General features: G+C 46.3%; 14 protein-coding genes across 14 annotated transcripts; 7 read left to right on the top strand and 7 right to left on the bottom strand.

The window, feature by feature from the left end:
• Positions 1-128: 128 nt before the first annotated feature.
• Positions 129-2,212, bottom strand: BDW43DRAFT_280103 (hydrogen/calcium exchanger domain-containing protein). The gene is made up of 3 exons (XM_032042387.1): positions 976-2,212; positions 621-917; positions 129-558 (listed from the first exon to the last, which is right to left on the bottom strand). The coding sequence occupies exons 1-3, from the start codon at positions 1,773-1,775 to the stop codon at positions 252-254; spliced, it is 1,404 nt and encodes a 467-aa protein (XP_031899176.1). The 5' UTR covers positions 1,776-2,212; the 3' UTR covers positions 129-251.
• A 1,012-nt stretch (positions 2,213-3,224) lies between these two features.
• On the top strand, positions 3,225-5,549 carry BDW43DRAFT_280109 (cystathionine beta-synthase CYS4). The gene is made up of 2 exons (XM_032042388.1): positions 3,225-4,513; positions 4,570-5,549. The coding sequence occupies exons 1-2, from the start codon at positions 3,869-3,871 to the stop codon at positions 5,185-5,187; spliced, it is 1,263 nt and encodes a 420-aa protein (XP_031899177.1). The 5' UTR covers positions 3,225-3,868; the 3' UTR covers positions 5,188-5,549.
• A 435-nt stretch (positions 5,550-5,984) lies between these two features.
• BDW43DRAFT_312335 (putative short chain dehydrogenase/reductase) lies at positions 5,985-7,060 on the top strand (the record flags this gene model as incomplete). Its single annotated transcript, XM_032047348.1, has 3 exons — positions 5,985-6,676; positions 6,735-6,885; positions 6,935-7,060. The coding sequence occupies 3 exons, from the start codon at positions 5,985-5,987 to the stop codon at positions 7,058-7,060; spliced, it is 969 nt and encodes a 322-aa protein (XP_031899178.1).
• Positions 7,053-8,486, bottom strand: BDW43DRAFT_113478 (signal recognition particle receptor subunit beta). The gene is made up of 2 exons (XM_032037959.1): positions 8,090-8,486; positions 7,053-7,997 (listed from the first exon to the last, which is right to left on the bottom strand). Exons 1-2 carry the CDS (start codon positions 8,300-8,302, stop codon positions 7,248-7,250), a joined length of 963 nt encoding a protein of 320 aa, XP_031899179.1. The 5' UTR covers positions 8,303-8,486; the 3' UTR covers positions 7,053-7,247.
• A 276-nt stretch (positions 8,487-8,762) lies between these two features.
• Positions 8,763-10,168, top strand: BDW43DRAFT_113493 (putative beta-1,6-glucan biosynthesis protein (Knh1)). The gene is made up of 4 exons (XM_032037961.1): positions 8,763-9,159; positions 9,223-9,323; positions 9,391-9,772; positions 9,842-10,168. The coding sequence occupies exons 1-4, from the start codon at positions 8,956-8,958 to the stop codon at positions 9,905-9,907; spliced, it is 753 nt and encodes a 250-aa protein (XP_031899180.1). The 5' UTR covers positions 8,763-8,955; the 3' UTR covers positions 9,908-10,168.
• Positions 10,169-10,278: 110 nt separating this feature from the next.
• BDW43DRAFT_113485 (glutamate 5-kinase) lies at positions 10,279-11,942 on the bottom strand. The gene is made up of 5 exons (XM_032037960.1): positions 11,775-11,942; positions 11,520-11,707; positions 11,352-11,462; positions 11,201-11,296; positions 10,279-11,139 (listed from the first exon to the last, which is right to left on the bottom strand). The coding sequence occupies exons 1-5, from the start codon at positions 11,809-11,811 to the stop codon at positions 10,330-10,332; spliced, it is 1,242 nt and encodes a 413-aa protein (XP_031899181.1). The 5' UTR covers positions 11,812-11,942; the 3' UTR covers positions 10,279-10,329.
• A 177-nt stretch (positions 11,943-12,119) lies between these two features.
• BDW43DRAFT_280114 (mitochondrial inner membrane protease ATP23) lies at positions 12,120-13,067 on the top strand. The gene is made up of 3 exons (XM_032042389.1): positions 12,120-12,342; positions 12,412-12,671; positions 12,724-13,067. Exons 1-3 carry the CDS (start codon positions 12,225-12,227, stop codon positions 12,949-12,951), a joined length of 606 nt encoding a protein of 201 aa, XP_031899182.1. The 5' UTR covers positions 12,120-12,224; the 3' UTR covers positions 12,952-13,067.
• An 86-nt stretch (positions 13,068-13,153) lies between these two features.
• On the bottom strand, positions 13,154-14,731 carry BDW43DRAFT_113536 (aurora family serine/threonine-protein kinase). Its single transcript, XM_032037962.1, has 3 exons — positions 14,455-14,731; positions 13,442-14,392; positions 13,154-13,383 (listed from the first exon to the last, which is right to left on the bottom strand). Exons 1-3 carry the CDS (start codon positions 14,548-14,550, stop codon positions 13,249-13,251), a joined length of 1,182 nt encoding a protein of 393 aa, XP_031899183.1. The 5' UTR covers positions 14,551-14,731; the 3' UTR covers positions 13,154-13,248.
• Positions 14,732-14,853: 122 nt separating this feature from the next.
• Positions 14,854-16,426, top strand: BDW43DRAFT_280118 (TIP41 family protein). The gene is made up of 3 exons (XM_032042390.1): positions 14,854-15,255; positions 15,314-15,704; positions 15,763-16,426. Exons 1-3 carry the CDS (start codon positions 14,921-14,923, stop codon positions 15,874-15,876), a joined length of 840 nt encoding a protein of 279 aa, XP_031899184.1. The 5' UTR covers positions 14,854-14,920; the 3' UTR covers positions 15,877-16,426.
• Positions 16,427-16,459: 33 nt separating this feature from the next.
• Positions 16,460-17,810, top strand: BDW43DRAFT_113698 (uncharacterized protein). The gene is made up of 2 exons (XM_032037964.1): positions 16,460-17,033; positions 17,096-17,810. Exons 1-2 carry the CDS (start codon positions 16,853-16,855, stop codon positions 17,611-17,613), a joined length of 699 nt encoding a protein of 232 aa, XP_031899185.1. The 5' UTR covers positions 16,460-16,852; the 3' UTR covers positions 17,614-17,810.
• A 115-nt stretch (positions 17,811-17,925) lies between these two features.
• Positions 17,926-20,320, bottom strand: BDW43DRAFT_312343 (bifunctional aminopeptidase/epoxide hydrolase; the record flags this gene model as incomplete). Its single annotated transcript, XM_032047349.1, has 10 exons — positions 17,926-18,049; positions 18,104-18,591; positions 18,645-18,873; positions 18,926-18,939; positions 19,019-19,144; positions 19,206-19,325; positions 19,378-19,495; positions 19,552-19,774; positions 19,851-19,935; positions 19,997-20,320. The coding sequence occupies 10 exons, from the start codon at positions 20,318-20,320 to the stop codon at positions 17,926-17,928; spliced, it is 1,851 nt and encodes a 616-aa protein (XP_031899186.1).
• Positions 20,321-21,047: 727 nt separating this feature from the next.
• Positions 21,048-22,404, top strand: BDW43DRAFT_113717 (uncharacterized protein). Its single transcript, XM_032037966.1, has 3 exons — positions 21,048-21,343; positions 21,424-21,559; positions 21,614-22,404. Exons 1-3 carry the CDS (start codon positions 21,114-21,116, stop codon positions 22,136-22,138), a joined length of 891 nt encoding a protein of 296 aa, XP_031899187.1. The 5' UTR covers positions 21,048-21,113; the 3' UTR covers positions 22,139-22,404.
• BDW43DRAFT_113707 (aminopeptidase P family protein) lies at positions 22,212-24,124 on the bottom strand. Its single transcript, XM_032037965.1, has 3 exons — positions 23,810-24,124; positions 22,707-23,739; positions 22,212-22,635 (listed from the first exon to the last, which is right to left on the bottom strand). Exons 1-3 carry the CDS (start codon positions 23,977-23,979, stop codon positions 22,435-22,437), a joined length of 1,404 nt encoding a protein of 467 aa, XP_031899188.1. The 5' UTR covers positions 23,980-24,124; the 3' UTR covers positions 22,212-22,434.
• On the bottom strand, positions 23,739-25,996 carry BDW43DRAFT_113736 (uncharacterized protein). The gene is made up of 2 exons (XM_032037967.1): positions 23,952-25,996; position 23,739 (listed from the first exon to the last, which is right to left on the bottom strand). Exon 1 carries the CDS (start codon positions 25,740-25,742, stop codon positions 24,270-24,272), a length of 1,473 nt encoding a protein of 490 aa, XP_031899189.1. The 5' UTR covers positions 25,743-25,996; the 3' UTR covers position 23,739; positions 23,952-24,269.
• Between the last annotated feature and the right edge of the window lie 32 nt (positions 25,997-26,028).

Below are 26,028 nucleotides of genomic sequence, written 5' to 3' on the forward strand. Positions count from 1 at the left end.
TCGGGACAAATGCCGTCACCGCTCATAAATACAAATAAACTTACTACATTATCGGCAAGTATAAATTCACTAAAGGCCCCCAATATCTTATAAGCTTAATGAAAGCTATATGATTAACCTCTTTCATTGCTAACCACTCCTTGTTTTAATGTTAGACTAATGTTATCTTTCATCCAGATAGATCGTATCCTACTGGGTTAAAAATTGATTTGCTACAAGTCTATATACAGTACCTAAGTTTCCGGGCATGTTTATGTCTCATGATGAGTGGACGCTCCCTCATGCTGAATTTGGGGGTAATACCACGTAGTGACCGCAATGATCACATAGATAAGCACACAGAGTCCCCCCTCGAGCCAGTTGGACTTACCATCCCGCAGGAAATTCCCGACGACCAAAATGGACAAAACTACTAAGACAATCATGAAGATTTCGAAGTTGAGACCCAAATCCTTGTCAAGGCCCCAGCCGACAATGACCGCAAGTGGTGCATTCAGCAAAGCAGTCTGGATGGTAGGGCCGAGGCAATGGAAGAGTGCAAAGTTAATTTGATTATCCCTGCGCAGAGTCAGACGATGACGGCCTCCCCCCGCCCTGGATGAACGTGGTGATGTACTTACCAGGCTTCGTCAATGGCTGTTAAATGCTCCGCAGCTTTCTCTACAAGGGGGACGAGAATCAGGCCCATGAAATTATCGGATACGCCTCTTTCATCGACAACATGTTCAATCTCCTGGACCAAGAAAACAGCGGACATGCAGACGCATGCGACGGATACTGAGATGGCCACGAAGCACTCGACCAGCGTGAGCTTTGCGCGTTTCAATTCTTCCTCCCGATCTTCATCTTTATGTTCATCCAATTCAAGCACTTCGTCGAATATACTGTGATGGCTATGTAGGTTATAATATAGATACCTGAGAACCGGGGTTAGTACGGTGATTTGTCACACAATGCTTGCTTTTGCTAACCCACATCAGAAAAGCGACTAGGAGGATAACAGCGGTGGCTCTGCTAATTACCAAAGTATAGCGGGACAGGACTTCCTCGGTGATGGTTGTCTTCGAGCTGTTTGAACTCAATGCCGAGAAGAATGCACTTGGGATTAAGAGACCAAACCCAGCGACCAGGAGGAGCCCAGTGCCTACCTCGCTCACGGCCTCGTGGAACGACTGGTGCTCACGGCCCATACCCCCAAAGAAGAAACATAGGCCCAAACAAAGCAAGAGATTTGCCAACACGGAACCGAGGATAGCTGCTTGAATGACCGGAATCAGGCTGCCGTTTTTGTCCTTATGGATCAGGACCATGAAGAGAACGATCTCCACCACCGAACTCAACGTTGTCTCAAGCAAAACACCGAGGACTTTGGGGAGCTTCTTCGCGAGTTCTCCCCCTGCAAACCCGAGTAAGTTCGCTGAAGGGACCATTGCAATGTAATTAAGAGCAAAGATCCAGATGTGAAGATCAGGATGAGCAAAGTGGATGGCGATAGCCGCCGGAACAAACGGCCAGAGGACATTTACCAGCATTGACAGAGTACAGGTGCTCTTGAAGCACACTCCGAAAAAGTGAACTGGGTGTATTCCACTTCGTCCACTCTCGCCAGCGGTATCGATGCGGAACAGCCTATGGCGGCGGAGTGGAGCTTTCTCGTTATGTGTAGGGAGTAGGGAATCATTATGTGATCCCGACGGCTGGCCGGCGTTCAGTATTGGGGAGCCTTCCTTGCTCTGTCCTTCTCGCGTAGAGGACGATTGCTTTAGGCTATCCATTGTAACCTGAGGCACTAGGTGGACGCTGGACGTTTCCGACTCGGAGAGTATTACGATGGTGGGGTTGGCGTTCAGCTTTTCAGACGCGTTTAACAAAGGCGTCGCAGGAAGAGAAAGAGAGAAAGAAAGTGAAGAGGATGGGAGGGGAGGGGAGGGTGTTATTGAGATTGGGAGGAAAGGTAAATAAGCATTTAGAAAATGTTGGACTATAACATATTCAATCAGAGTTCTAAGAACAAAAAGAAAGGAAAGGAATAGGAAAGGAAAATAAGAAGTGACAGACTTGAAGGAAACAAACGCCGATGCACTATAAGCATGAAACGGAGGCGCAGAGGGCCCTTTTCTCTCTCTCTCTTTCCTCTTAAAGTTTATGGGGCTGCTTTTTTTTAATTTAATGCAGTGATATGAGTAATCTGTTTAGTAGTAGGAACGAGAGAAGAGAACCTAAGGTATGATATATAAAGATTTACAGGGGGAAGGGGGAGAGAGAGAGTACTAAAGGAAAGGAGGCGCAGGCGTTGATCGATGATCAATGTGGACTCTTGGCACGCCAATGGACATCCAGCTGGATGTGTCTGAAACCACTTGGCCAAACCCTTACTCTGTCTATACCAGGTAGATATTGTTCATTCTCATGTAGCCAAAGATACTTCTTTGATCCTGAACTGTGTTTGGGTGATAGATATGAGAGCAAGAGAGCAATTGAACATATGCACAATGATATGAAAGGGATTCTCTCAGCATGTTGTTATCTGTTGCCCTCATCCTTGACAATTCAATTGGGAGTGTGAGTTATCTGCAGTGCATTATTAGTACAGGATTGTGGAGAACTTGCAGTCATGACTTCCGATAGATACACAGCCACGACACGATGTACACAATAAATCAGAAGAGGGAAGAGGGGGTCCGAGGATATTATTTCTCCTGGATATACTAACTTCCAGAAGTATCGTCAATCTAATAAATGTACATAGTACATAGTGGAGCACTATCTTTCTCTGCATATGCGGCAAAAATCAGGGGAGTGGGGGATTTGTTGAATAACTTCTTTACCTTTAATACTATCTATGGAAGGAGGGGAATCGGGGGTTAGAATAGTTAGGAGGAGAGGAAAAAAAAGAAAAAGAACAAGGTCTGGACTAGAAGCTTAATTTTTAAACTTCTCCATGTGATTAAACAATAGTACATATACTCATAGGTACTGTAACCATACTGCGTTATAGATATATATGTAGTGGGTAACAAATTGTGATAAGTAAAAAAAAGAAGTAATAATAATCATTCATAAGAAGATACTAGTAGGATACAATATATAGTCATTACCCAATGTATATTTCCACCTCTATACCAGGACAATTCATGATTCTTTACTATTAGATATATATAATTCCATATCCATAAGAATGTGGCGGCAACGGTTACCTTCGGGCGGGGGGTCGTAACATCTTACGAGATTTTTTCCTTTTGTTGCGCCTTGTTTCGCTTGGGATTTTTATTCATCTTTAGTTGTCTCCCCTTTCCCTCTTTCTTTTCCTCTTGCTCTTTTATCACCTTTCCCTTTCTTTCCCTTTTTCTCAAACAAGAATTTTTATTTGTCCCCCGCCCCAGAACCTCGGTTGTTCGAATTCATCAAAATGTCTTCTGCTCCTACGCCAGCCATTCCTCCGGTGGCTCTCGACTCGATCACCCAGCACATCGGTAACACGCCTCTTGTGCGCTTGAATAAACTTCCTCACAGCCTCGGGATCGAAGCAACTGTATATGCGAAATTGGAATACTTCAATGCTGGGGGAAGTGTGAAGGATAGAATTGCTTTGCGCATGATTGAAGAGGCCGAACGATCGGGGCGCATAAAGCCTGGTGATACTCTAATCGAACCTACCAGTGGTAACACGTAGGTCTACCAGCAAGTTTACTTACTCTGTATGTCATGACCTGCTAATTCACCCAACCAGTGGTATTGGGTTGGCGCTCGTTGGCGCCGTAAAGGGTAGGTCATCATCTACTAAACTACCTCTGCCGGACTGTTAACTGTTTCTACTTTTTTCTTGCTTATTGTAGGCTACAAGACAATAATTACCCTCCCGGAAAAGATGTCGGCCGAAAAAGTAGCCGTACTGAAAGCATTGAATGCAACCATCATCCGTACCCCCAATGAAGCTGCATACGATTCACCGGAATCCCACATTGGTGTCGCTAAGCGTCTTGAGAAGGAACTCCCAAACGCGCACATCTTGGACCAATATGGAAATGAAAATAACCCGATGGCTCACGAATTTGGAACAGCAGAAGAAGTCTGGGCGCAGACAGACGGCCAAATCAAGGCCATTGTTGCCGGCGCGGGAACTGGTGGAACAATCACCGGGCTGTCTCGGGGACTGAAGAAGCATAACCCCGACATCAAGGTTATTGCAGCAGACCCCCATGGCTCCATCCTGGCCCTACCCCCGACTATGAATGAAGATCATGTAAATGAACCATACAAAGTAGAAGGAATTGGGTATGACTTCATCCCGCAAGTTCTCGATCAGCAGGCCGTGGACCATTGGTACAAAACTGGAGATAAAGAGTCATTTCAATACGCTCGGCGGTTGATCGCTGAAGAGGGCCTCCTTGTCGGTGGAAGCAGTGGAAGCGCCATCTCGGCTCTGGCGCAAGCCGCGAGGGACTACAACTTCGGGAAGGATGACGTGATTGTCGTCATTTTGCCCGACAGCATAAGAAGCTATCTAACCAAGGTAACTGAATTCGCTAGTTGTTTGAGTACTTGGCTGGCGTGCTAACTATATCTCAGTTCGCTGACGATGATTGGCTTGCTGCCAATGGACTCCTGGTATCGTCCTCGGCCGAAGCTGCGGACTTACCTCTAACATTGCAACCCCAAGAACAAAGGGATGCCTTCGCTGGATCGATGGTCAAGTCACTGCGGTTAAAACCTATCACAACAGTCCGGTCCAATATTCCATGCGAAACTGCTATTGAGATGATGCGAGACCGCGGCTTCGACCAACTGCCTGTGCTTGCGCCTTCTGGCAAGAAGCTCGTAGGGCTAGTAACTCTAGGAAATGTTCTCAGTCGGCTTACCCACGGACGTGCTACAGGGAAAAGCTCTGTATCGGATGTTATGTTTAACTTCAGTAAAATCTCCGAGGTGGTCACCGATCCAAGAGATATGGGATTGGCCAGTTCCAGGCCAAATGCAGCAGATAGCTCGGAGTCCCGGATCAAAGACCGGAAGTTTGTGGAGATCACTATGGACACACCACTCAGCGTATTGAATCGGTTCTTCGAGTGGAACAGTGCTGCGGTTGTCACGGAGAAGGACGAACACGGGGCAATGAAACCAGTGGCGGTTGCGACAAAGGTCGATCTACTAACATGGATGCTTCATAATAAAGACGACTCGGCATGATATACGTCAACAACAGTCTTTATAAAGCGCCGGACTGTGAATTGCTTATGTTGTATTATGCCTGATGCTTCTCAAATTCCACGCCCACGCCCCTTCACGCTAGAAGAGGGATAACGCTCTATGTCGATTGTGCGACTACTAAGGCGCAAGGCAGAAAGTGAGAAACTCCCCTCCAACGATTAGACAGTGTTCAACACATTTTTCTTATCTTTTCATTTCATTTTTGAACCTCTATATAGAGGCGGCATGGAGTTGATAGGCACCGCATGATGACGTTAAAAATGAAATGTGATATACTCCGTATTCAGGTTATAAATAGGCGTTGAACCTTGGTAAAACTTCTAATAATGTCATACCTTTCCAACTTCTCTCTACATATTTAACTCTGGAATCCAGACCATGCAAAGGACAAGAGAAGCATTGTTCCCCATAACGTCTAAAGTGTAGAATGTCTGGCCTTTTACCTATCGGGACTTTACCCTAGGCTCCCTTGACTGGGAAAGTGGCCGTTGTAATAGTAAGTATCAAGCCCATGTTACGCGGACACAAATATTATATTGCCTTTGTATCCATTCAATTCTGGCCATCTCCAACACTCGATGTTAACCAATTTCATTACACTGGGTGGCCAAGCAGGTATAGGGAAGGGCAAGTAACAAGCTTATCGTTTCCATTCAAGATCTATGTTGCCACATTTGTTAATTGGGGCTGCTGCGGTCGATCTAGAAATCACTGCACAGTTCCTTCTGCATGCCATTGAGAAGGCTTTTGTGCTGGCTCGAAGCAACGATAAATAAATGCGGGCGCAGGAACAATGGCAATACTGTACTGGCATCTCCTTAGGCGAGGGTCTTACGAGAGTCCAGTTCATTCAATGCGACCTCGCAGGCAGCAAAGCTGCCAAGAATGCCGCCAATGAATTGGAGCAGCGGATTGACAGACTTGATACCTTAATATGTAATGCTAGTACGCCTAGCGCTTCACTAGTTTGCTGGCTTGTCCTGTTCCTACCAGACGCTTTCCGCCCCTTCCTCTGTCCCCCATATATGCATGACAGGCTCGCTGTTAATATTCTGCGAAAGCCATTGGCGTGTAATCCGATTATAAACGATCGCTACAAGATGTTGAGCAGGTCTTATGCTTCGAATTGCGTTGGTCATCAAGTCCTGGCAACCCATCTACTGCCCCTCATGAAGCGTACCATCGCCCAGGGCAAGGCTAGCAAAGGGAGGATTGCGGTAGCTAGCTCGTCTCTGCACTCATTATGTCGTGAGCTCGACCTCAACCTTCTCACCTCACCTACCTACCCTAAACCGCCATCTATTGATGGTGTGTGGCGGTATGCTCGCGCGAAAGTAGGGACTATCCTCTTTACAAGGGAACTTAAGCGTCGGTTACTACAGGAAGAGGATTCTGCAAGTAGCAAGGTTTACGTTGATGCCTCTTTCCCGGGTAACATAGTCACTGATCAGTGGAGTGTCTGGGACAAGTACGTTGGGGAAGTTCTGGGTTCACTTTTGAGACGCCTATTCTCAACGAATAGACAGTCTAGAGGATGGGGCTGCAGCTGCCATATATTTAGCCTCGAGTCCAAAGGTGGCAGAGAACGGCGCTCGTGGCCAGTACTTTATTCCTGTTGCAAAGCCGTACGGCACAACTCCTATTGCTAGCGATATGAAACTCGGGCGTGATCTTTGCGTAAGCACTTATACTTATGCTCTTACTGATTCGTTCTGTTTCCACATAGGCTGCTCCTTTCGCCATACTAGATCACTACTTACACAGCCTGTTCCCCCTGCAGGATTGGATAGATGCCAAATCAGCAGAGGCTTTAAGCGATGGACACGATAAAACTCGTACCGTGGGTAGGTAGAGCCATACAAATAACAAAGTCATTCCTTTCTTTCTTTTGTGTCCCTTAATAGTGGCGTCCTAGCTTGGTAAAAATGTACTCGCAGTCTATTCTTCAGTCTACAAAGCAAGATTTATTCTTACTTTTCATATTGAAAGCATATTGTAAAGTTGTGATAGGAAGAGTGTAGTTAAAAGCACAGAATTGGTCAAAGACACTGACCGATCCATTCTTCCCACCTCCTGACACCAGATCCGAGCTCGCTCCTTTCATCACCTTTAACAGCGCCGCCAACAACATCAACTCTCAAGCCGATCTCGCCCTCCAATTGTTTGAAGCCGAATTTATCCTGTGCCTGACTGCTTCCGAGGATATCATCCTCGCCATCACCCATGCTAGCATCCACGCTGGTATCCATGAGGCCCTTACTCTTCGACTTGCGCATCCTATCGATCTCGGTTTCTAACCTCTCTCGCACGGAACCAGGTGGCAAAGCCGTAAAAAGATCTTGCTTGTTGGCGGCTACAAGAACGGGGATTTCTGAAGCTGCCCTTAGGGATAACTTGCCCTTTCTCAGGGCCCGTTTTTGGAGGATAAGAAGAACATCGTACAGATAAGTGGCCGTATCGCGTAACACCTCGGCGTCGGCCAGAGCTGCGGTGTCGACCGTAAAAATGACCCCGCGTAGTTTGGATTTCGAGTCTTTCGACTCTGACATTGAGAGCAGCTGAGAAATTCCCTGAGGTCCCCGTAGCTTGCCATGACCAGGGGTATCTATCACGCGGTACTTGACTGGGTTCTTGGAGATGTCCTTTAAGGAAGGGTCATTGACAGACCGGTAGCGGTTCGAGGCAGTCGAAACAGAGGCGGGAAGGCTGACTGTGGTCAAAGTCGACGTCTGAGAGGTATGCGTGAGCTGGGTCTGCTTCTTCGCGAGAGGCGATGATTTCGCTTCTAGCTATCAGTTAGAAAAGCATTATGTCAGTATTTGTTTTCCCACCAAAGAAACCGTGGCAGACTGGGAGAATCTAATAGATCGAGTGAGCTTACCAGGGACAAGAAAGCAGTTTTGCCGGCTCCGCTGGGTCCAAGCAGTAAGAAATTGCTAGATGCTGGGGAAGCAGCAGTTCGATAGAAAATAAGATGCAGTAGTACTGGCAGGCCAAAGGCAATAAACGTGGTAATTGCAATAGCGAAGGGATTTCCGTCGAGTAGACTGGTAGCAATTCCGCCAACTGACCTCCAATCTGTATGTGTCCCCATCTTAGCGGATAGGATGAATTTGGCTTATCTCATACGAAGAAATGACGAACAGGCAAGAGCTAGGCAGGAAGCATGAGGGATTTAAGTAGAAGCGTAAGCTACTATCATTTTTGAGGGGGAAAGAGAGAGAGAGCTAAGCGCGGTAGGAACTTGCTAAGAGGACGAAATTTAGTAGGAGGTTAGGTATGTACTATGTCTGTATCTTGTTGTATTTAACTGATGGAGAAAAGTTGACCGTTGTAAACATTAAATCATGCCACCGCCTTTCAAGTGAGGATCTACCATCGTACCGTAGCTGGTACTCTGTATTATGTATGTATTAAATGTATCAATGTATACAGAATACAGTGCATACAGTACAGTAGATAACATGATACGATAGTCTTGGTCTGTATTATATTGAATACATTGTATTGCTGTATATACATATACAGCAATACTGTACAAGCAATCAAGGTAAAGCAAACCAGCCTCACATACCTTTGCTTCACAGGGGTGTTGGTGATTCTGTCGTTAATTGTTGTACGCGGTCTCAAGAGAGTCAATTGCCGCCTTCATTTCACGCATTCGTCCTTGTCCATCCTTGGCTGTTCTTTTAGTGGCTTCTCATTATTTTCAGCTCCCTCACCCCCCGTCAAACAGTTATATTCAATATGAAACTCATACCGTTGGTCCTCTCCCTACTCTCGACAGCGCTGGCGGATGTCGAATTCACGGCACCAACGCGTGGCACAGTAATTGAGTCCGGAGATGTCATAACAGCGCACTGGAAAGACTCTGGCAAGTCTCCTCGGGTTTCTGAACTTGTACAATACGACCTTTATCTTTGTGCTGGCGGGGACACGTTGGGTTCCCATGTGGGTGTAAACAACATCACATCTTAAGTGAAGACCTCTATTGACCACTAGAAATCGCAATAGGAAGATGTAGCTGTTCTCATCAAGGACGGTGTCTTTGCCCGTGGCAATTCGGTCTCTTTCAAAATTGATCCAGAGGTCGGTGGCAACGAACCAAACGCATAGTAAGAACAATGCCTACTTCTGGGAATTACCTTTTCTTCCTGTTAACGATGCCTTTTGTATCTGTAGCTTCCTGAAAATCGTTGCTTCCGGTCCCGACACCATCGTTGAAAACTATTCCGATCGGTTCACGCTTACCGGCATGACTGGTGCTTTCTCGTCGAATCTGGAGAATGAGATTAGTTCTCTAAATATGGGTTATGAGCAAGAAGAATTGCGGAAAAGGCAAGCCGCTGGAGCCTATACAATCCCATATCAATTGCAGACTGGGCCTACAAGGTACGCGCCAATGGCCAAGAAGCCCGGGTCGACAATCCCAACGGATAAGTCGCCTACTCCTCAATACCCAACCAGCGCATACGATATTGCTACAGCATATCTTCCAGTACCTACCGTCCAGACCACAGTTTCGGCCTCTTTGACATACTCTGTGTCTAGTATTGAGAATACCGTATGTATAGCAAGGCTTGATTCATTATTTCATACTACCGGCAACTAATCATCGTCTAATTTTGTACAGGCATCTCCAGCGCCACATCCTCATGATGAAAAGATGAAGAGATTCTTGGAACGGTGGAAGGATTGAACTTGGTATCATACCTGGAGTTACGGGGCTAGGCTGTGATGAGCAAGTCGTGAATTTTGAACAGTCCAATTGGTCATGTGTTTTTGCATTGATTTGGGGTTAGTTGGCTTTCCTCTGGCGTTCTACAGTACGGAAGCAGCTGCTTCTGGTACTTGGGCTTGTATGACAATATCTGGGATTGGGTTAGTTAGATGTGATGTTCTTGCAATGTTTATGAGAGCTACAACGCTCATAGAAGCTCAAGACCCATGTTTATATACAGTACTGTTTGTTGTAAGCATGATCTTGAAAGGAAAGGAGGTACCATCGTATTATTCATAAGACAGCAGAATCGCTTTTGTTGCATAGTTTGCAGGTAAGCATGTTATGGTTCGGAAGCTCTGCAGAGTAGTAACTCCTTTTAGTAAACTAATAGTTGGCTACTACCGCGAAGGATCGTCCTGCTGGAAAAAAGAGATGTTTTCTCGGAGAGCGACATATTCACTATCTGCATACCCTAGTAAGGTCTGGATTTGGGTGCTTCTGTGCCCCTTGATGCGTTCAATTTCGAGGCTGCCGTAATTGACTAGTGCACGTCCAACCTCTTTCGGCTCCTGGCCGTGATGAAGGAAGTCGCCATTTAATGAATCCGGGGAGAGCCTCTGCACTACGACCAGGCGTACGGCCTCCTGTTGCGCAAAATGACCATCCACACCCACAACACCAGCCGGAAGAAGACTGGCTTTCTTCTGCAGAGCACTGTAGGCGCCATGGTCAATATATATGGTTCCATGTGGCTTCAGACCGTGAAGTAACCAGAACGTTCGCGATTGGACTGGATGATCAGAAGGAAGGAAGCGCGTATGAAGAGGGGGCACTTCAGAGATGGTTTCACCAGTCGTTGTAAGCGTTTGTATTCCTTGATTAACTCGCTGGAGATATTTTACAATCTCATGAACGTTCCCCGGTTTCGAGCTTTTCGTTATAATTGTTGTTACTCCAGCGCTAGTTCCTAATTTCGCAGCGACAATTTTGGTGCTCATACCCCCAGTCCCCAGGGATGAGCCTGCCGAAGATACATCGGCTTCCAGTAAGGATATATCCGAAACCACTTCGATGGGTTTTGCATCAGGGCTGTTGCGTGGGTTGGCGGTATAGAGACAGTCAACGTCCGTCATCAGGAAGAGATAGTCGGCCTTGACCATGGCGGCTGTTATGGCCGACAGTGTATCGTTATCGCCAAATTTGATTTCCTAAAGAAAGCTCGAAGTTAGATTCCACCACACTGATACAAAGAGTGAGCCAAAACCTTACAGAAACGGCTATCGTATCATTTTCGTTAACAATGGGGATCACACCCATTTCAAAAAGCTGCGAAAAGGTATTTTGGGCGTTGACATATTGTGTTCTCTGAGTGCAAATTAGAAATTGCTTACTATGTAATTCGTGGGCTCTCGGGCCTTACATCTGCTATGTCGTTCCTTGTTAAGAGAACTTGGGCTACCGGTAGGCGAAGGTGCGAAAACAAACCATCCCATAGGCTCATTAGTCTGCACTGTCCAACAGCCGCTAGCGCCTGAAAAACTTTATAAGTGATGGCTTCCAATTGGCACAGTATGACGACTATCCGTACCTGAATGCGAGGCAAATTGTTGGGTCTCTCTTCCACCTCCATCCTCTGCAGTCCCACTCCTACAGCGCCGGAAGAAACAAGGACGACATTGTGACCATTGCGGCGAAGTTGGGCTGCGGTTTCAACTATCAAGGTAAGGATTGAGAGAATTGGCTCATGAGTGTTTTCGTCTACTATGGAACTTGTGCCTGTTGAGAATTAATGAGTTGGCAATCTTTAGATAGGTGCCATGTTAAGCTAGAGTGATCCCCGCACCTAATTTGATGACGATTGTAAGATTTTGAGAGACCATTGTGATTTGGACCCGAAATGTAGGCAAAGATCTACGTGTAAGGGTACTTGTTGAGCGAAATAGTCAAGAGAATAAGTTATTTTCTATTTCGACCGCTTGCTTCCCTTGAAAGCCGAAAGGCGTGCACAACAAATATGGTCCGAAGGTCGGAGCCATTCGTGTGTCGACTTATTTTCCGCCAGTTGTCACCGCTAGTTGCGGAGACTGTCGGGGCTCGGGGAAGCTTTCTTCCGCATACTGGGGGAATTCGATAGGGAAGGTGTACTGGGAATAATAATGGACTCAACATTTCTTTTTTCAAGATGTCAGAATCACAACCGTCTAGTGCCTCAGAACCTCCAGCAGATAATTGCGACTCTGGGTTTATACCAGGGAATGATACTTGGACACAATGGCGCAATATCTTTGCTATTATGATGGGGAAGATGTCAAATGAAGGAATCGAACAGTTCCGTATCGCGAGGGACGTTCGAAACGAAGCCGCAGATTGCAAGCGCTGCGAGGATCAACGAGACTATCTACTACAGTGGAGTAAGCGTCTAACCCCTTTTCTAGCCGCCTTTGGAGAGCTCGACAGCGACTAAGAGGTCTGCGATGTAGGTCCCGTAATTCGTTATCTGAGCGACAACATTCGACAACTTGGAGGCGATCTCTCTACTCATAATATTTACTGCCGTCGGTGTACGAATAGAAAAGCGGGAGGATTTGATCCTGATTTCGGAATTTTACTCTGCGCAAATGAGATGAAAGACCAGGGACATCTTGAGGACACACTGGCCCATGAAATGGTCCACGCTTATGATCACTTGAGATTTAGAGTTAACTGGACGGATAACCTGAGGCATGCAGCTTGTACTGAGGTAGGAGAGAAAATGTGAGTTCTTGTCTAAGGCGTTACTGACTCCGTCATAGATTCGAGCCAGCTCGCTTAGTGGAGAGTGCAGATGGGCACGGGAATTCTTCCGACGAGGTCAATGGAAATTCACACAGCAGCATCAAGAATGTGTAAGAAGAAGAGCGATCTTGTCAGTGCGGGCGCGGCCTACATGCAAGGATGAAGCTCACGCCGAGAAGGTTGTAAATGAAGTTTGGGACAGCTGTTTCAGAGATATGCGGCCGTTTGATGAAATCTACCGATGATACCATGGTCTCTTGTATACTCCTACTCCTTGTTCTATTTCTGTACTTGAAATTTCCACGTGTATTATATTTAATGGAACCAGTGTAGAAATGACAACTGACACCCATGTTTCTCACTCTGTTCAGAAAGTAAATGAGCACAAGTAACGCCAATCATCCTAGTCAACTCCTTCGCAAGGAAAAACAAAAAGCAAGAAACAAAGGCAAAGAGCTTAACTCAATGCCTGTATAGGTATTTGTATAGTAACCGAAACTTGTTCGAACTCCAAACACTCCTTCATATGCATGGGTAACGCTTCATGCTTTAACTTCCTTTGACGAACCGGAACTCCTTTTCATAACTCGGTCATCTTTAAGACAGTGTTTTAGGATCCAAGGGTGTCTTTGGATTTCATCAAGTGAGATACGCTTCTCGGGATCAAGCACGAGCAACTGTGAGGAGTAAGCATGTGATGCAACAATTTGTCATTCTCCGGAGATTATAACATACTCTTTTGATCAAGTCCCTCGCCTCGGGACTCACGAAAGAAGGAACTGTCATGTCTGCCCGTGCAATACGTCTTTGCGTCATTACAGGTGTGTCCTCGAATGGAGCTTCTCCGACTAAAAACTCATAAGTTAAAACACCTAAGCTCCATAGATCGACTTTTTCATTGTAATAGTTGTCTTGCGAGCCTGGCTTCAGCATCTCGGGTGGTAAATAATCGAGTGTTCCGCACATCGTCTGCCTCCTGTTGTTGGGCGCATGAACGCTCCAGCCGAAATCACTAATCTTGATTTCACCATGAATACCAACAAGAATATTCTCCGGTTTTATGTCGCGGTGCATGACATGTTTTTTATGCAAGTATTTCAACGCAGCAGCCATTTGGGCAATATACTGAGCTGCTTTCCACTCAGGGAATCGATGTTCTTTTCGGAGATGCTTATAAAGCTCTCCCCGGCCGGCGAACTCCAGAATCAGGAAAATTCGCTTGCTGTCCTGAAAGTGACCATAGAGTCTTAAAACATTTGGATGGCGTAAGTTACTCTGGATTTCAATCTCTCTTCGGACTTGCTTTTGTACCCCACCCTGTTGTAATTCAGACTTATGCAGGACCTTGAGTGCGCACACAAAACCGGATGAACGCTCCTTGGCTAGATAAACCCGGCCAAATTTGCCCTTGCCTAGGGGCTTTCCTATTTCAAACATTCCAAGGTGTAGCTTCTTCGGTGATGATTGGTCGTAGAGCGATGATTGGTGGCGTTGCTCTCCATTCTCATCCACGTTACGATGCTGTGGTGTGCCCTTACTAGGGGAAGTGCCGGCATTCATTGCATTGACTTTGTTGTCATTCGTGTTCTGCAAAGCCAGTTTGAGCAGGTTCGACCGATTGGAGCCATTGCTCAATTGTGCCGCGGACCCAAGCCCAGAGAGGGAGATGGCTGTCGATACGGAGCCCTGGTGAGCAAAGTGAGTAAGCCAACAGTCTCGGAACTGTGCGGTGAAGCGGCACTACTCACCTTATTCTTTGCATGATTGTTACAGTTGATTGTCGATACGTTCCCATCTTTGACTGAGAGATGCTCAAAGCGGCTTTCCAAGGTCTTTGTGGACATGGCTAAGATGTAACTGAGAGTGAAACCTTGTGAACTAGCAGGAAGAATTGAACAGGAGGTGGGAAGAAAATGCGGCAATTGTGCAGCGGTTAGAAATTTCTACGCGGACATCATCCAGTCTGGGCGATGTAGCTGAAATATTTGGAATAAATGTAAGGGGAAGATGGTAGGTAGAGGCTGGCTGCTGGCGCTGCTGAAATGGAAATAGAAGAAGTATTGACATTGCCCTCCTTTAGCACATCACCACAGCAACGGATCGGATCGCCTCTTTCTCCGACACCGCGCGGGGTTAACTAATCCTCCGGGTGATCAATGATATCGATAAGGTCCATATAAGCAACAGAACTTCTGCCAATCTCTTACGACCAACATGAATCCTACCAACTACCATATGCCTATATCCGCCATGGGGAACCCAGCCGCCGTGTCCCCAGCGGTCCACAACCCTAATACTATCTCCGTGAAAGGCTTCAAGATCACTACGCAGAAGCGGCCCATATTAAAAGCTGACGCGATTGAAGACATGACAAAGAAATTAGGAATTGCGCCCCCAGAAATGATCTTCGGCGACAATATTGTCACCGTTAAACATGAAAATAGCAATTGGACAATCACTTTCAATGCGTTTGATGCCTTGGATCGCGTGGACAAAACGGGCGCATCGATGCTCAAAGTCGCTTACTCGAAGGAGTGGCAGAGAAGCAGGTATTCAGGACTCCTGGTCTAGAAGAGTCTCTCTGAAAGGCTAATCACCGGTAAACAGAGAAAAAACGCATGAAGGTATTAAAGATGTTGTCAAGCCATTTGATTGGTCCTACACCACGGACTATACAGGCACAGTTCAGTCCAACAGTCGGTCATTTGAGCCTACCACAAAACCCATTCCCTTAGAATTGCTAAAACGCCCGGATCCTATACTCTTTTTCGATGAGGTCATATTATACGAAGATGAACTTGCTGATAATGGCATCACTATGCTATCCTGTAAAATTCGCGTTATGCCAGCCAGACTGCTGTTGCTATCGAGATTCTTCCTGCGTCTTGATAATGTCCTATTCCGACTTCGTGACACGAGGGTTTATGTCGACTTCGAGAATTTGGAGGTCATCAGAGAGTTCCAGTCCAAAGAATTGGAATATGAGGCCGTTCGACAGGTATACACTTACCGCCGGTGGATTTAAAGTGATAAGGCGGTTGACCATTGCGTTACAGATTCTAGCAACTACGAGAGATGATGTACCTGCCGTTATGCGAGATCCAAATAGGCTTTCGGAGATTCTTCCACTTCACGAAAAGCGTCTAGAGAGAATCGTTCTTGGAGATTAGGAAGGGCAATCATATCATAGCAGTATTTACCTGTGATCGACCTTACTGCTACACGTCACATGGGCTGGAAAAGATGTAACAAGGGGCAAAAGAGACAAGTCCGGTTTCCCTTCACGCCAAATAAGAAAAGAAAAAGAGAGGGGATATCGGACCGGCTCGGCAGTCAATATCTTGTTGTAAGGAAGTGCTTGCCAAGCAGTTGTCTTGGCAAGCAATTTTTTTAACTCCCTGACAGGCCCGCTGGCACGACACATCGTTGATTGCCCAAAGTTAGCCGTGATCGGACTCCGGCGATTGGGTAGTACGTTAACTTTTGGTCGGTGCCAGTCTTCTTCATGAAGGCACTGCGATTCAAGCAATTCCAGATTCGGTGAACGTCTGTGCTATGTCTATCATAAGGCGATAAATAACGTCACCATACCACATACTCGACTATCCTCCATAGTGTACGAACCTACTACTTAAGGCTAAGTAGGAGGCAGCCTGTAGCCAATCAGGGAGGGCAATGCTCTCATTACATCAGGCAGCAAACAATGCAAACTGTAACTTACCTACTCGGTAATCTCATGTATGTACAGTACAATGAAATCCAATATCGCAATTTTGCGAACGGCCGTGTAAATCTGAGTTGAACACAGCTTTGCTCCATCAGACATGCCTCCCAGCAAGCTATGCATTACAAGGCTGAGGGAATATTCCAATCCTCGATGCTCAAAACTCCATGTAGTTTCCCCTTCAAACTCGGGATAGTACCAGACTGATCAAGAATTCCTAGGCATTAACCGCAATTAGACCATCTGTCTCCTCCGCAGCTTTGCAACGATTTTTATACACAACACCTAATGCTTCCTCTCAGGGCTCCACTCCCGAGCCTATCACAAGCTATTATCTTGGTCAACGTCCACCGCGGACACTTGTTTCATGCCCCGGACCTTATTTACAGGGTCGCCGGGCTTCGCGATTAGCCCGAGCGATTATGCCCCGTCCCGGTACTACTGCGGAGACATATGTGGCGTACGGAATGACACAGAAGCTTTTCGAGGCCTGCTCTAGTCAGGCAGATTATAGTATACCACAAGTATCTCAGAAGGGAGCCCAAATCCCCAAAACTGAAGCTGGTGAAGATCTTGGAGTTGGGGAAGGATGGTGGTATGAAGGTTTGTTACCTGAGTAACTAACGAAAGGTGGTAGTGAAACTAATACTTGTGAATAACAACAGACCTTGGCCTCATACCTACCTTTTCAACCTGGTCCCAAATCACTTTTCTGCACATGTACCTCCTAACTGTCCGCTTACGAGCCTTGCCATCGTACTCAAGTTTTCAAACTTATTCCCGGCATCTGATCGACCACTTCTCGCACAATGCTGAGCATCGAATGGACGTACTACATGGATTCACGAGCCGTACTATTCGGAACAAATTTCTTAAAGATCTTTTCATTCAGTGGCGAGGTGTTCTTGCGGCCTATGATGAGGGTCTTGTGAAGGGGGATGCCGTGCTAGGTGCCGCCGTTTGGAGAAACCTGTGGAAAGCAAGCCAAAATGGACCGGATGGGAAGGAGTTGGACTGGTCAAAAATAGCCCGAGTCGTTGCATATATGCGGCGAGTGACTTCAGAGCTTTCTCGGGTGAACGAGGCGGATCTCATCCTCCACCTAAGCCAGCGAAATGGCGGCAAGCCCGGCATTTTTGGGTACGCTGATCTAGACAAGAAACTGGTCGATGGGAAGCGGTAATTGTACGAACAATTTATTTGGGTAGTGATTCACTTGCCTTCTTCGCTTCATCGCTCGTTTCGATTCATATTTGTGTTGTTCCCAATAGCCTACTGTATCATACTACGTCTATCCATATGGAGGACTGACATTAGCTAGAAATTTCATCATTATTATCACTTCAGTTATGTTGCACAAGAAGACGCAACTACAGGCATTGGGCAGTCGTGGAATCTTCTTTTCCCATACGAGACCAAGTACAGGTCTCGGATTTTCATATACGATAGAGTAGCCGAACAAGCAACTGCTATTCCTTAAAGTATTTATCTAAATTTACTCCCTCTTTCCAAAGAGGTCTTTCTCAACCATCGCCCGACAGATCGGATGATAGAAATCCTTATTTTTCTCAAAAGTGTCAATCGCAAGTGGGCGGTTAACCTTTTGTAGGTTGCGGTACCTGCATGGCGGGGTCAGCTTAGTGGATGGCTTGTGATAGACAAGGTGCACTTACAAAGGTCGCACAAATTTCATCCGACCGATCCTGCTCAACAATTCTGCCGTTGGTTTATACACGGTTTCGTCTCCGGCCCTTAACCCTACTTGACAATAGAGATTGGCGACCTCTATGTTTTCACTCTTGGCAAGACCATAGACATGGCCCAAAACCCTCGACAGTTCAGGGCTAAGTGGTCGCTCGAACAGAAGAATTTGTTCCAATAAAACCACGATTTGGTTTGCTGTCAGCCCTTCAATATCGGTTGGCTGAGGCTGAAAAGAGGAGTCAGGAAGGGACTTCCATTTTCTAGAGAGCTCGTATACGACATCGACGAGGGATGTGTCAAATTGTGGTTTTGGAGGTAAACCAGGAGCATAATACCATACATCCCAGTCAAGATTATTCAGGAGCTTGGAGCATTCCGGGTCAGACTGGAAAAAGTCGAGAATAGTCGCTTTGAACTCATACGAGTCAAGAGACTTCCCTTTAAACTTCGTGAAATACTAAGTAATATAACATTAGTGAGCCCTGATTCTAAGCGGAAACAAGAACCTACATGAGGGATAAATCGGTCAAACTTATCCTTTCCAACTAGGTTTTCTAAGTGGAACAAGAAATTGAACCCTTTTTCGTATGGAATGCTTGAAAAAGCATCGTCAGGGTCCTTTCCTTTAAGATCAGTGACCAGTTTAGTAAACGGATGGTCATGTCCAAAATGTTCCACGGAATCTGCAAGTGACTTCCAACCGATGATGGCTGAGAAATGCCGATAGGGTTCACCATGTCTATGGCCTCAATTAGCAAATGAATTCGTAAGACGCCGACATTTAGACTCACACCGCAGCTAGAATCTTCCATATAGTCAGTACATATATATATACATCACTAGGGTCGTTTGTATCAATAGAGCTTAAGGGGCAGTAAACTAACACGTCTCTCAAGGTAAGTAGTCCAGCCTTCATTGAGCCAGAAGTGCTCCCATGAAGCATTAGTAACGAGGTTACCACTCCAGCTATGGGCAAGTTCGTGGGCAATAACGTCGACGTTTTCCCGATCCTAATCATTCACGTTAAGGGGAGACCGACAGCTGACACTTTAATTGACTTCAGGAAGATACCTTGGAGATAATACTAGGTGTCGCAAAGGTGAAGATTGGGTTTTCCATGCCCCCATATGGAAAGCTCGGGGGAAGAATGAGGACATTGTACTCTCCCCAAGCATAAGGATAGACGATTTTCTATGCTTAAGTTAAAAGTTGGAAGATTTCCATGTTTCAGAATTAGGCCAACCTCAATAGCATTTATAAAAGTTTCAGTATCCGCTTCGAGCTCCCATTGGCATTCTCGAAGTTTGTCAGGGCTAGTTGCAACAACACTCCGGGGCCCAATTGTAGCCTCCGAGATATCGCTGTGGTTGGTCGGTTAGTTTATGGCCCATGCAGCAGGTGTACAGGATTTCCATACCCACTTGCCAGTGCGAACAAATAACTTGGAATCGGCAGCTGTTGATGGAAACGATATAACGCTTTGCCGTCAGACTGGGGGTTTTCTATGATGCCGCGAACAGGCAATCCGCTAGCAATCACAGGAAGAGGCGAAGTGATATTAAAATCGATAGTAGATTTAACATCGGGTGTATCTTGACACGGGAAAATTGACCGTGCGTGGATAGCCTGGCACTGAGAAACTAAGTAAGAGAAAGCCGAGTTAGAGGAGCTCCGCGAACGACCTTTCTTCCCGAATGCAGAGTAGGGCTAGCTTACACATATATGGGTGTTTCTTATTAGACGTTTGGGCCGGCGTCAGCCACTGAAGAGCAGTGCAGTTGTCGGTGGTCTTAACAGAGATCTAATTGCCTTCAGTTAGATTGGCACGGATGGCGATGCCCATAGACTGGTTAACAACATACATCAACTTCAATTATCTCATTCAACTTCACACCCTGAGGGAGCTTAATTTTCAACGCAGCACCATATGGTTCCAGCCGGGGGAGGAGCTCCCAATGAGAGACCCGGCCGTCAACTTTCACATCACCGATGTCCACATGGTTCGTGTCCAAGATGATATCGGTAGACTCCGCATCGGTAATAGACTTGAGTTTATGAACAACGTTCCCTACGAGCTTCTTGTGCTCAAAGAGAATATCAAAGTTCGCAGTAATATGAGTAGAGACCCAATTATTATAGTTGCTCAGGGTGTTGGGATCCCGGGGTGGGTGGATGACAGTCGCCATGCTTCGTCTTAGAGCCTGAATGGTGCAGCGAAATCGTATGGCAGCTTGGGAAGGTGGTGACAGATAGTTACGAGAAACAAATACTCGGTGGAAGCTAGATTTCCAGAAGAGAGACAAAGGAACACAGATCATATATCTCTCCGATCCTCTGTGAGTGAGATAAATTGAGAATACTGGGCGAACACCAATTTAATTTGGAAGTCATAGGCAAGGCTTCTTTAGGTGGGGAACATTCTGTATTGCCGATACAAAAATACTAATAACCCTTTGGCAAAAGATACCTCCTGTACGAAGTACATACATATATATAGTACCATACTACTAGTACACATACTTACTAGTAGTATGTACCCTAAGTAGAATAATCCAAACGTTCATAGGTCGTAACTGTCTTCACTCATACATTACAGGATTAATACTGAGATAAGGGATGCTTTTTCAGTTGATCTCAACGAGATGTAGAATCAGCGATGTTAAAGCTATGAACATAGCTTAGAAGTAAACTTTCAATTCATTTGATACGGTAGTTCAATGACTGTGCGACGCGTGACGCAATACTTAGGATCTAAGATATATCTCACACATATTGTTGCTTTGTACCTCAAGTGTGTTCCTTTTGATCAAATTTAAGGTGTTTGAAATAAAAAAAAAATAAAAAAAAATAAAAAAAAAATTGAAATAATAAAGAATTATTCTACAGCCTTCCAACTGCCCTCCACGTATCTCTGTTTCCCTTCAGCGATATCTTCCTGCTACGCATTCACTTTTTGGCCCCGAATCACATAGGCAATCAATGAATATCCCTCGGGTGCAAATTCCCGGGCTTGATGGCTCTCATGGCGCCAAGAACACACAAAATACGGAAACACGCGATGTAAATATGGATTCAGGTCAACAAGTAGAGACAGCGAACGACGCTATAACACAAGATATATTCCTACTAGGTGCAACGACGGAGTCAGAACCAAGATCAGAGGAGCAGGATATACCCCTGAAAAGAAACTCTGGCCTTCAATATCTTGAGTAAGGCCCGTGTTGCTATATCTGATGCCGCAACATTGCTCTCTTTCCCTGTTCTAGGCCTTTCGGCTTATATGGTTTAGGTATTTGACGTCGCCTATCGTGGAGCTTGTTATAGGACAAGGGGGAAAGAAAACCACTTTATCAGCTCACCAGAACTTGCTGTTGGAATCGCCCTTCCTTGCCGAGCGAGTGGCAGCATTTGAGAAATCGGGCCCTGTAGGTCGAGCTAAGGGAACCAGATATCTTCACCGCGATACTAATATTTCATAGCGCCGCATTGAGCTTCCTAACGAAAACGTAGAAGCTTTCGGGTTTTTTCTTCAATTCCAATATACCCGCAACTATGCTAGTCCTCTCGCCAACTCTTCCAGTGGACAAGAAGTTGTAGGTGAAATCGACGACAGTGGCGAGCAACTACTGAAACACGCACGGGTGTACACATTGGCTGAGAAGTTGGGGATACCAGCACTAAAGACATTAGCCCACTCAAAGATCCACCGTGTGAGTAGCACTTCACACGGTGAGATTGCATACGCTCGATATGTATACACCCACACCCCAGCTGATGACGTGTCGATTCGAAAGCCTGTAGCATCGTTCTGGGCTTTAAGAAGTCATGTTCTACGGCATGAAGCTGAAGAGGCATTCAGGAACCTGTGCCTCGAGGTTCCCGAATTCTGCTTTGATGTCCTCAATACGGTGCTTGACCATAAAGAAAAGCGTGCCCAAGATAAAGCCGAATCTGAGTCTGCTGTCAAAGGAAGTGGAAGGAAAAGACTTAGGAGTGGTCTATAGCTGGGTACTGAAATCAACGTCACCTAAGGCAAAAATAGTCTCTGTAACTGATATTATCCAAGGTTGACGTGTCTTATTTCTTTCTTTTACTTCCTGGCAAACGATAACTGTACTATGATGCTGTACTTTAACCTTGTATTCAAATAAAACAAATCGACATCTTTAAGTGACTTTCTCCGCTTGAAATGGTGCTGGATAGCTGCGAGGATCATATTTCCAGCAAATAGATATTCTGGAGTACGATATTTTCAAGGCGATCATATCTGCGTTCGTGTCCCTCGTATTGACGGCGCTTTCTACAAGGCCAGGCTTTCCACCTCTTCTATGGCTTTTGGCGCCGTGGTCAGGTTCTCGTAGCCATCTGTGGTGATTTGTATATTGTCTTCGATACGAACTCCCCCAACGCTCCAATACCGCTCCAGGACATTCGTGTCAATGTACTTCCCCAAATCAGGAGACCGGGTATAAGGGTCAATAATGAAGCGACAGAAGTAGATCTATAACAATACAAAGTTTAGTAAACGGAGAAAATCTATTGCCATAGTTGGAAAGAACGGTATGAACTTACACCTGGTTCAACAGTGATGACGGAGCCTGCAGGCAAACGGCCTCTAACCCGGAGATACTTGAACATGCTATCTTTGTCTCCATAGTTTGGGTTACCACCAGTATCATGCGTATCCATTCCTAGGTAATGTCCGAGACCATGGGGGAAAAATGCTACGCTAACTCTCTTCTCGAACAATTCATCTTCGGAACCGATCAGAATTCCTAATGCAAGTAAACCTTTGATGGCAACACGGTGCGCATGCGCATGCACGTCCTCCCATTGGACATCTCGTTTAAGCATTGCAATGCATTCTGTCTGCATTTGTAGGACGATCTCATAAATCTGGCGAGTCTCTGTCGTAAATCTCCCGCCTACAGGAAACACACGTGTTATATCGGAGCAATACGCACGATACTCACCCCCGGCATCAATGAGCACATTCTGCTTCTTCTGGTTCGTCACAGGGTCGATCAGATCATCATCGTTCTTCCCATAGTGAAGAGTGGCCCCATTCACACCGCAAGCAACAATAGGATGGTACGATTGCTCACGAGCACCATTAGCAATACATGTCGCGATGAACGCGGCTTCGATCTCACGCTCATTTGTCGCAGTCTTGGCAGCTTTTATGGCCGCAATATGAGCTTTCGCGGAAATATCATTGGCCTTCTTCAGGAGAGCGATTTCATATCCGTCTTTGACAACACGCGCTGTTTCAATAGCTCCCTTTAAGACGGAAAGATTGGTCTCCGCATAGCTTTGGAACGTCGTGTCGCTAGAAACCTGATCTGCGATGGCGAAAGCTACGCATTTGCCACTATACGCTGAGCCAATAGAAACAAGAGCAGCATTGACTTCAGTTGTCGTCGACACACTGTCAACATCGTAGAGTTTCAAAGCCTCATCCGCGGAGAGTGGAAGACCTGACCAAATCACGTCTTCCGCATCAATAGGAGGTATGAATAGAGTAAGCTTGTCGGCTCTGATGTCGTAAATCACATAGGAATCTGGAAGAGAGCACCCAGATAGATAGTAGAAGAAACGGCGTTGTCTGATAAGCAGAGCTAGTAAGTCCTTTGAACATGTGGAGGGATGAGAAAGGGGAGCAAAAGAACCATTACCTAAATGGCATTGGTTCGTCGTTATCCTCTATAAGACGAGTTTTCTGGGCTTCCAAGTATATCACCCCAGGAGCATCATGTCCATAATGGGCCTGGAGAAGCTCGGCAACCCGACGCGCATGGGATTTGGCAGGATATTTACCAGCCAGGATAGTATCAACGGTGGCCATAGTATGCTTTTGCAAATCAGTAGAACCTGTGCTAGGACTTTGGGGTTATCAAGTAGTTGTGGAATAGCCTATCCTGCAGAGATCATTCAATGCGAGTGACAATTATCAACTTCAGGTGGGGTTTTTGATTATTTCAGTTGCGGGGCTTACTTCACGCGGCACCGCTTACCATCGGGTAAAGATGAGGTCAACAAATCATTCGGTATTCTGTTGCCCACAACGTCCGCTGACGGTGACAACATATAGAGCACAACGAATTATTAGAATTAAATTGACATGGAAATTAGGGTCTACTCCAATGCACTGCTTTGTCTCCCAGGGATCTCTTCGAATTCCATTTCCCATTTATCAATCTCGGCAAACTTCTTCGCTTGCAACCTCAGCTCTTCGCTAAGGAAATTGACTGATGGCGGTGACTCTGGCGGCGATACAGACTCAAATGCATCCGAATCAAGCGGCGAGGATAATGGTGATGATGTGTCGACCGGTTGGTTCTCCTTGTCGATGTTTGTATCTTCACAAGGCTGGGATAAATGTGTGGTTACATGAGGGTTTTCTTGAACTTGTTCTGTGATTTTCGCAATCACTGAACGTTTTGGGTGGCTACTCCTGTTGACCACTACTCCAGCCGTGTGTTCAATTGCCCGTCGAGCTTCAGAATAGGGCTTCCGCTTCGATCTGGTAGTTCGCCTCCTCGGGTGTAAGTAACTTAATTCGTCATCATCCTGATCTACAGCAGGAGCACCGTCTTCACTTGTATCGCTTTGAACCTCCATTCTGGCCGCATCGCGACATTTGGGATGCCGTTGGCGACGCCGGGGAAGGAGTCGATCTTGTAGAGTTGCCGTGGGGATGGTAATCGCCCTGCTAGCCACGACTGGAAACGTTTCCGTGCCTTCTCCAGTAGAATCCGATGCCTGCGCTAGCTTCGGTGTAGAAGCTGGGCGGACGGGACTGGATGGTGGGCTGCTGCTCAAAGGCGGTGCCATGGTCTGACTGATCATTTCTAAAGACTTCAGTGGTTGGCATGGTTCAGAAGAGCCACGCGATTTGTTCTCCCAGTCTCTATGATTAGGTGACTCTGTTGGTGTGTTCTCCACAACTGTTAAAGGCGACTGGGGGACCCGGCACTCTTCGACAGACCGTTTCCGCTTGCGGGACCCATCACTAGAAGGCAACGAAAGTTGCGATGGAGATGGGGATACAGATTTTCTAACTAGAAGCGATTTTCCTCTGGAGAGGTTAAGGGGGGTGGACTCGTCTTCCGGGCTCAAGCCACCCAGAAAGTCATCATCGTCTAGTTCAGATGATCCGTCCTCTGCCTGCATCATTTGCAGGATACTCGCTTGGCGAGGCCGCCGTCTAAAATTACTCAATATCGAGCTCTCAAAGGCTGGTGTACCGGGTACCTTTGAGCCCATATCAAATTTTCGTTCAGCCATAGAGAGGGTAGATGAGTAACCTCGGGACCTGGTGGGTGGTCGGCTGCCCGTAGCACCTCGTTCCCCCATTGGAGAAGACTCGATCGCATGTTCATGCGTTTTGGCCAAGGGTGTTTGATTTCTTAACTGCCGTAAGGTGTTTGCATGTTGAGCACTGAATGCCAACTGTGAAGCGCTGCTCTCATCCTGGTTATCGAGTACCGGGGACCTGGAAGGATTCGCCTTGCTTATATCCTCACCATCTCGCTGTGCCTTCTCCTTGGAGTTTGCGGGGGCAGCCTTTAATGTCAGGCGGTTGCGCTTCGTAGGTGGACGCGGCATGCTTGGAAGAGATCCGAATCGTCCTTCCAATGGTCACCGTATCATCCATAAGATGTTCGTTAATTTGGGATGTAGCGCGTCTTTTCTCGCCCTCGTTCATGAAATGTTGAGTAGATGCGGAGGTGAGTGGTATCTTGATCATTGCGGTCGCGTTGTTTTCGCGGAACCACGCGTCCCGCGCCATGTACTACTGTATGGGCTAGTATCGAATATGGGAATACCGTAATTACGAAGTACTAGTCCATCGGTTTAATTCATTTTGAATTTAAAAAAAGCCAAAGCAACT

The sequence above is a fragment of the Aspergillus alliaceus genome (assembly GCF_009176365.1).
Source record: "Aspergillus alliaceus strain CBS 536.65 unplaced genomic scaffold BDW43scaffold_29, whole genome shotgun sequence".
Lineage (NCBI taxonomy): Eukaryota > Fungi > Ascomycota > Eurotiomycetes > Eurotiales > Aspergillaceae > Aspergillus > Aspergillus alliaceus.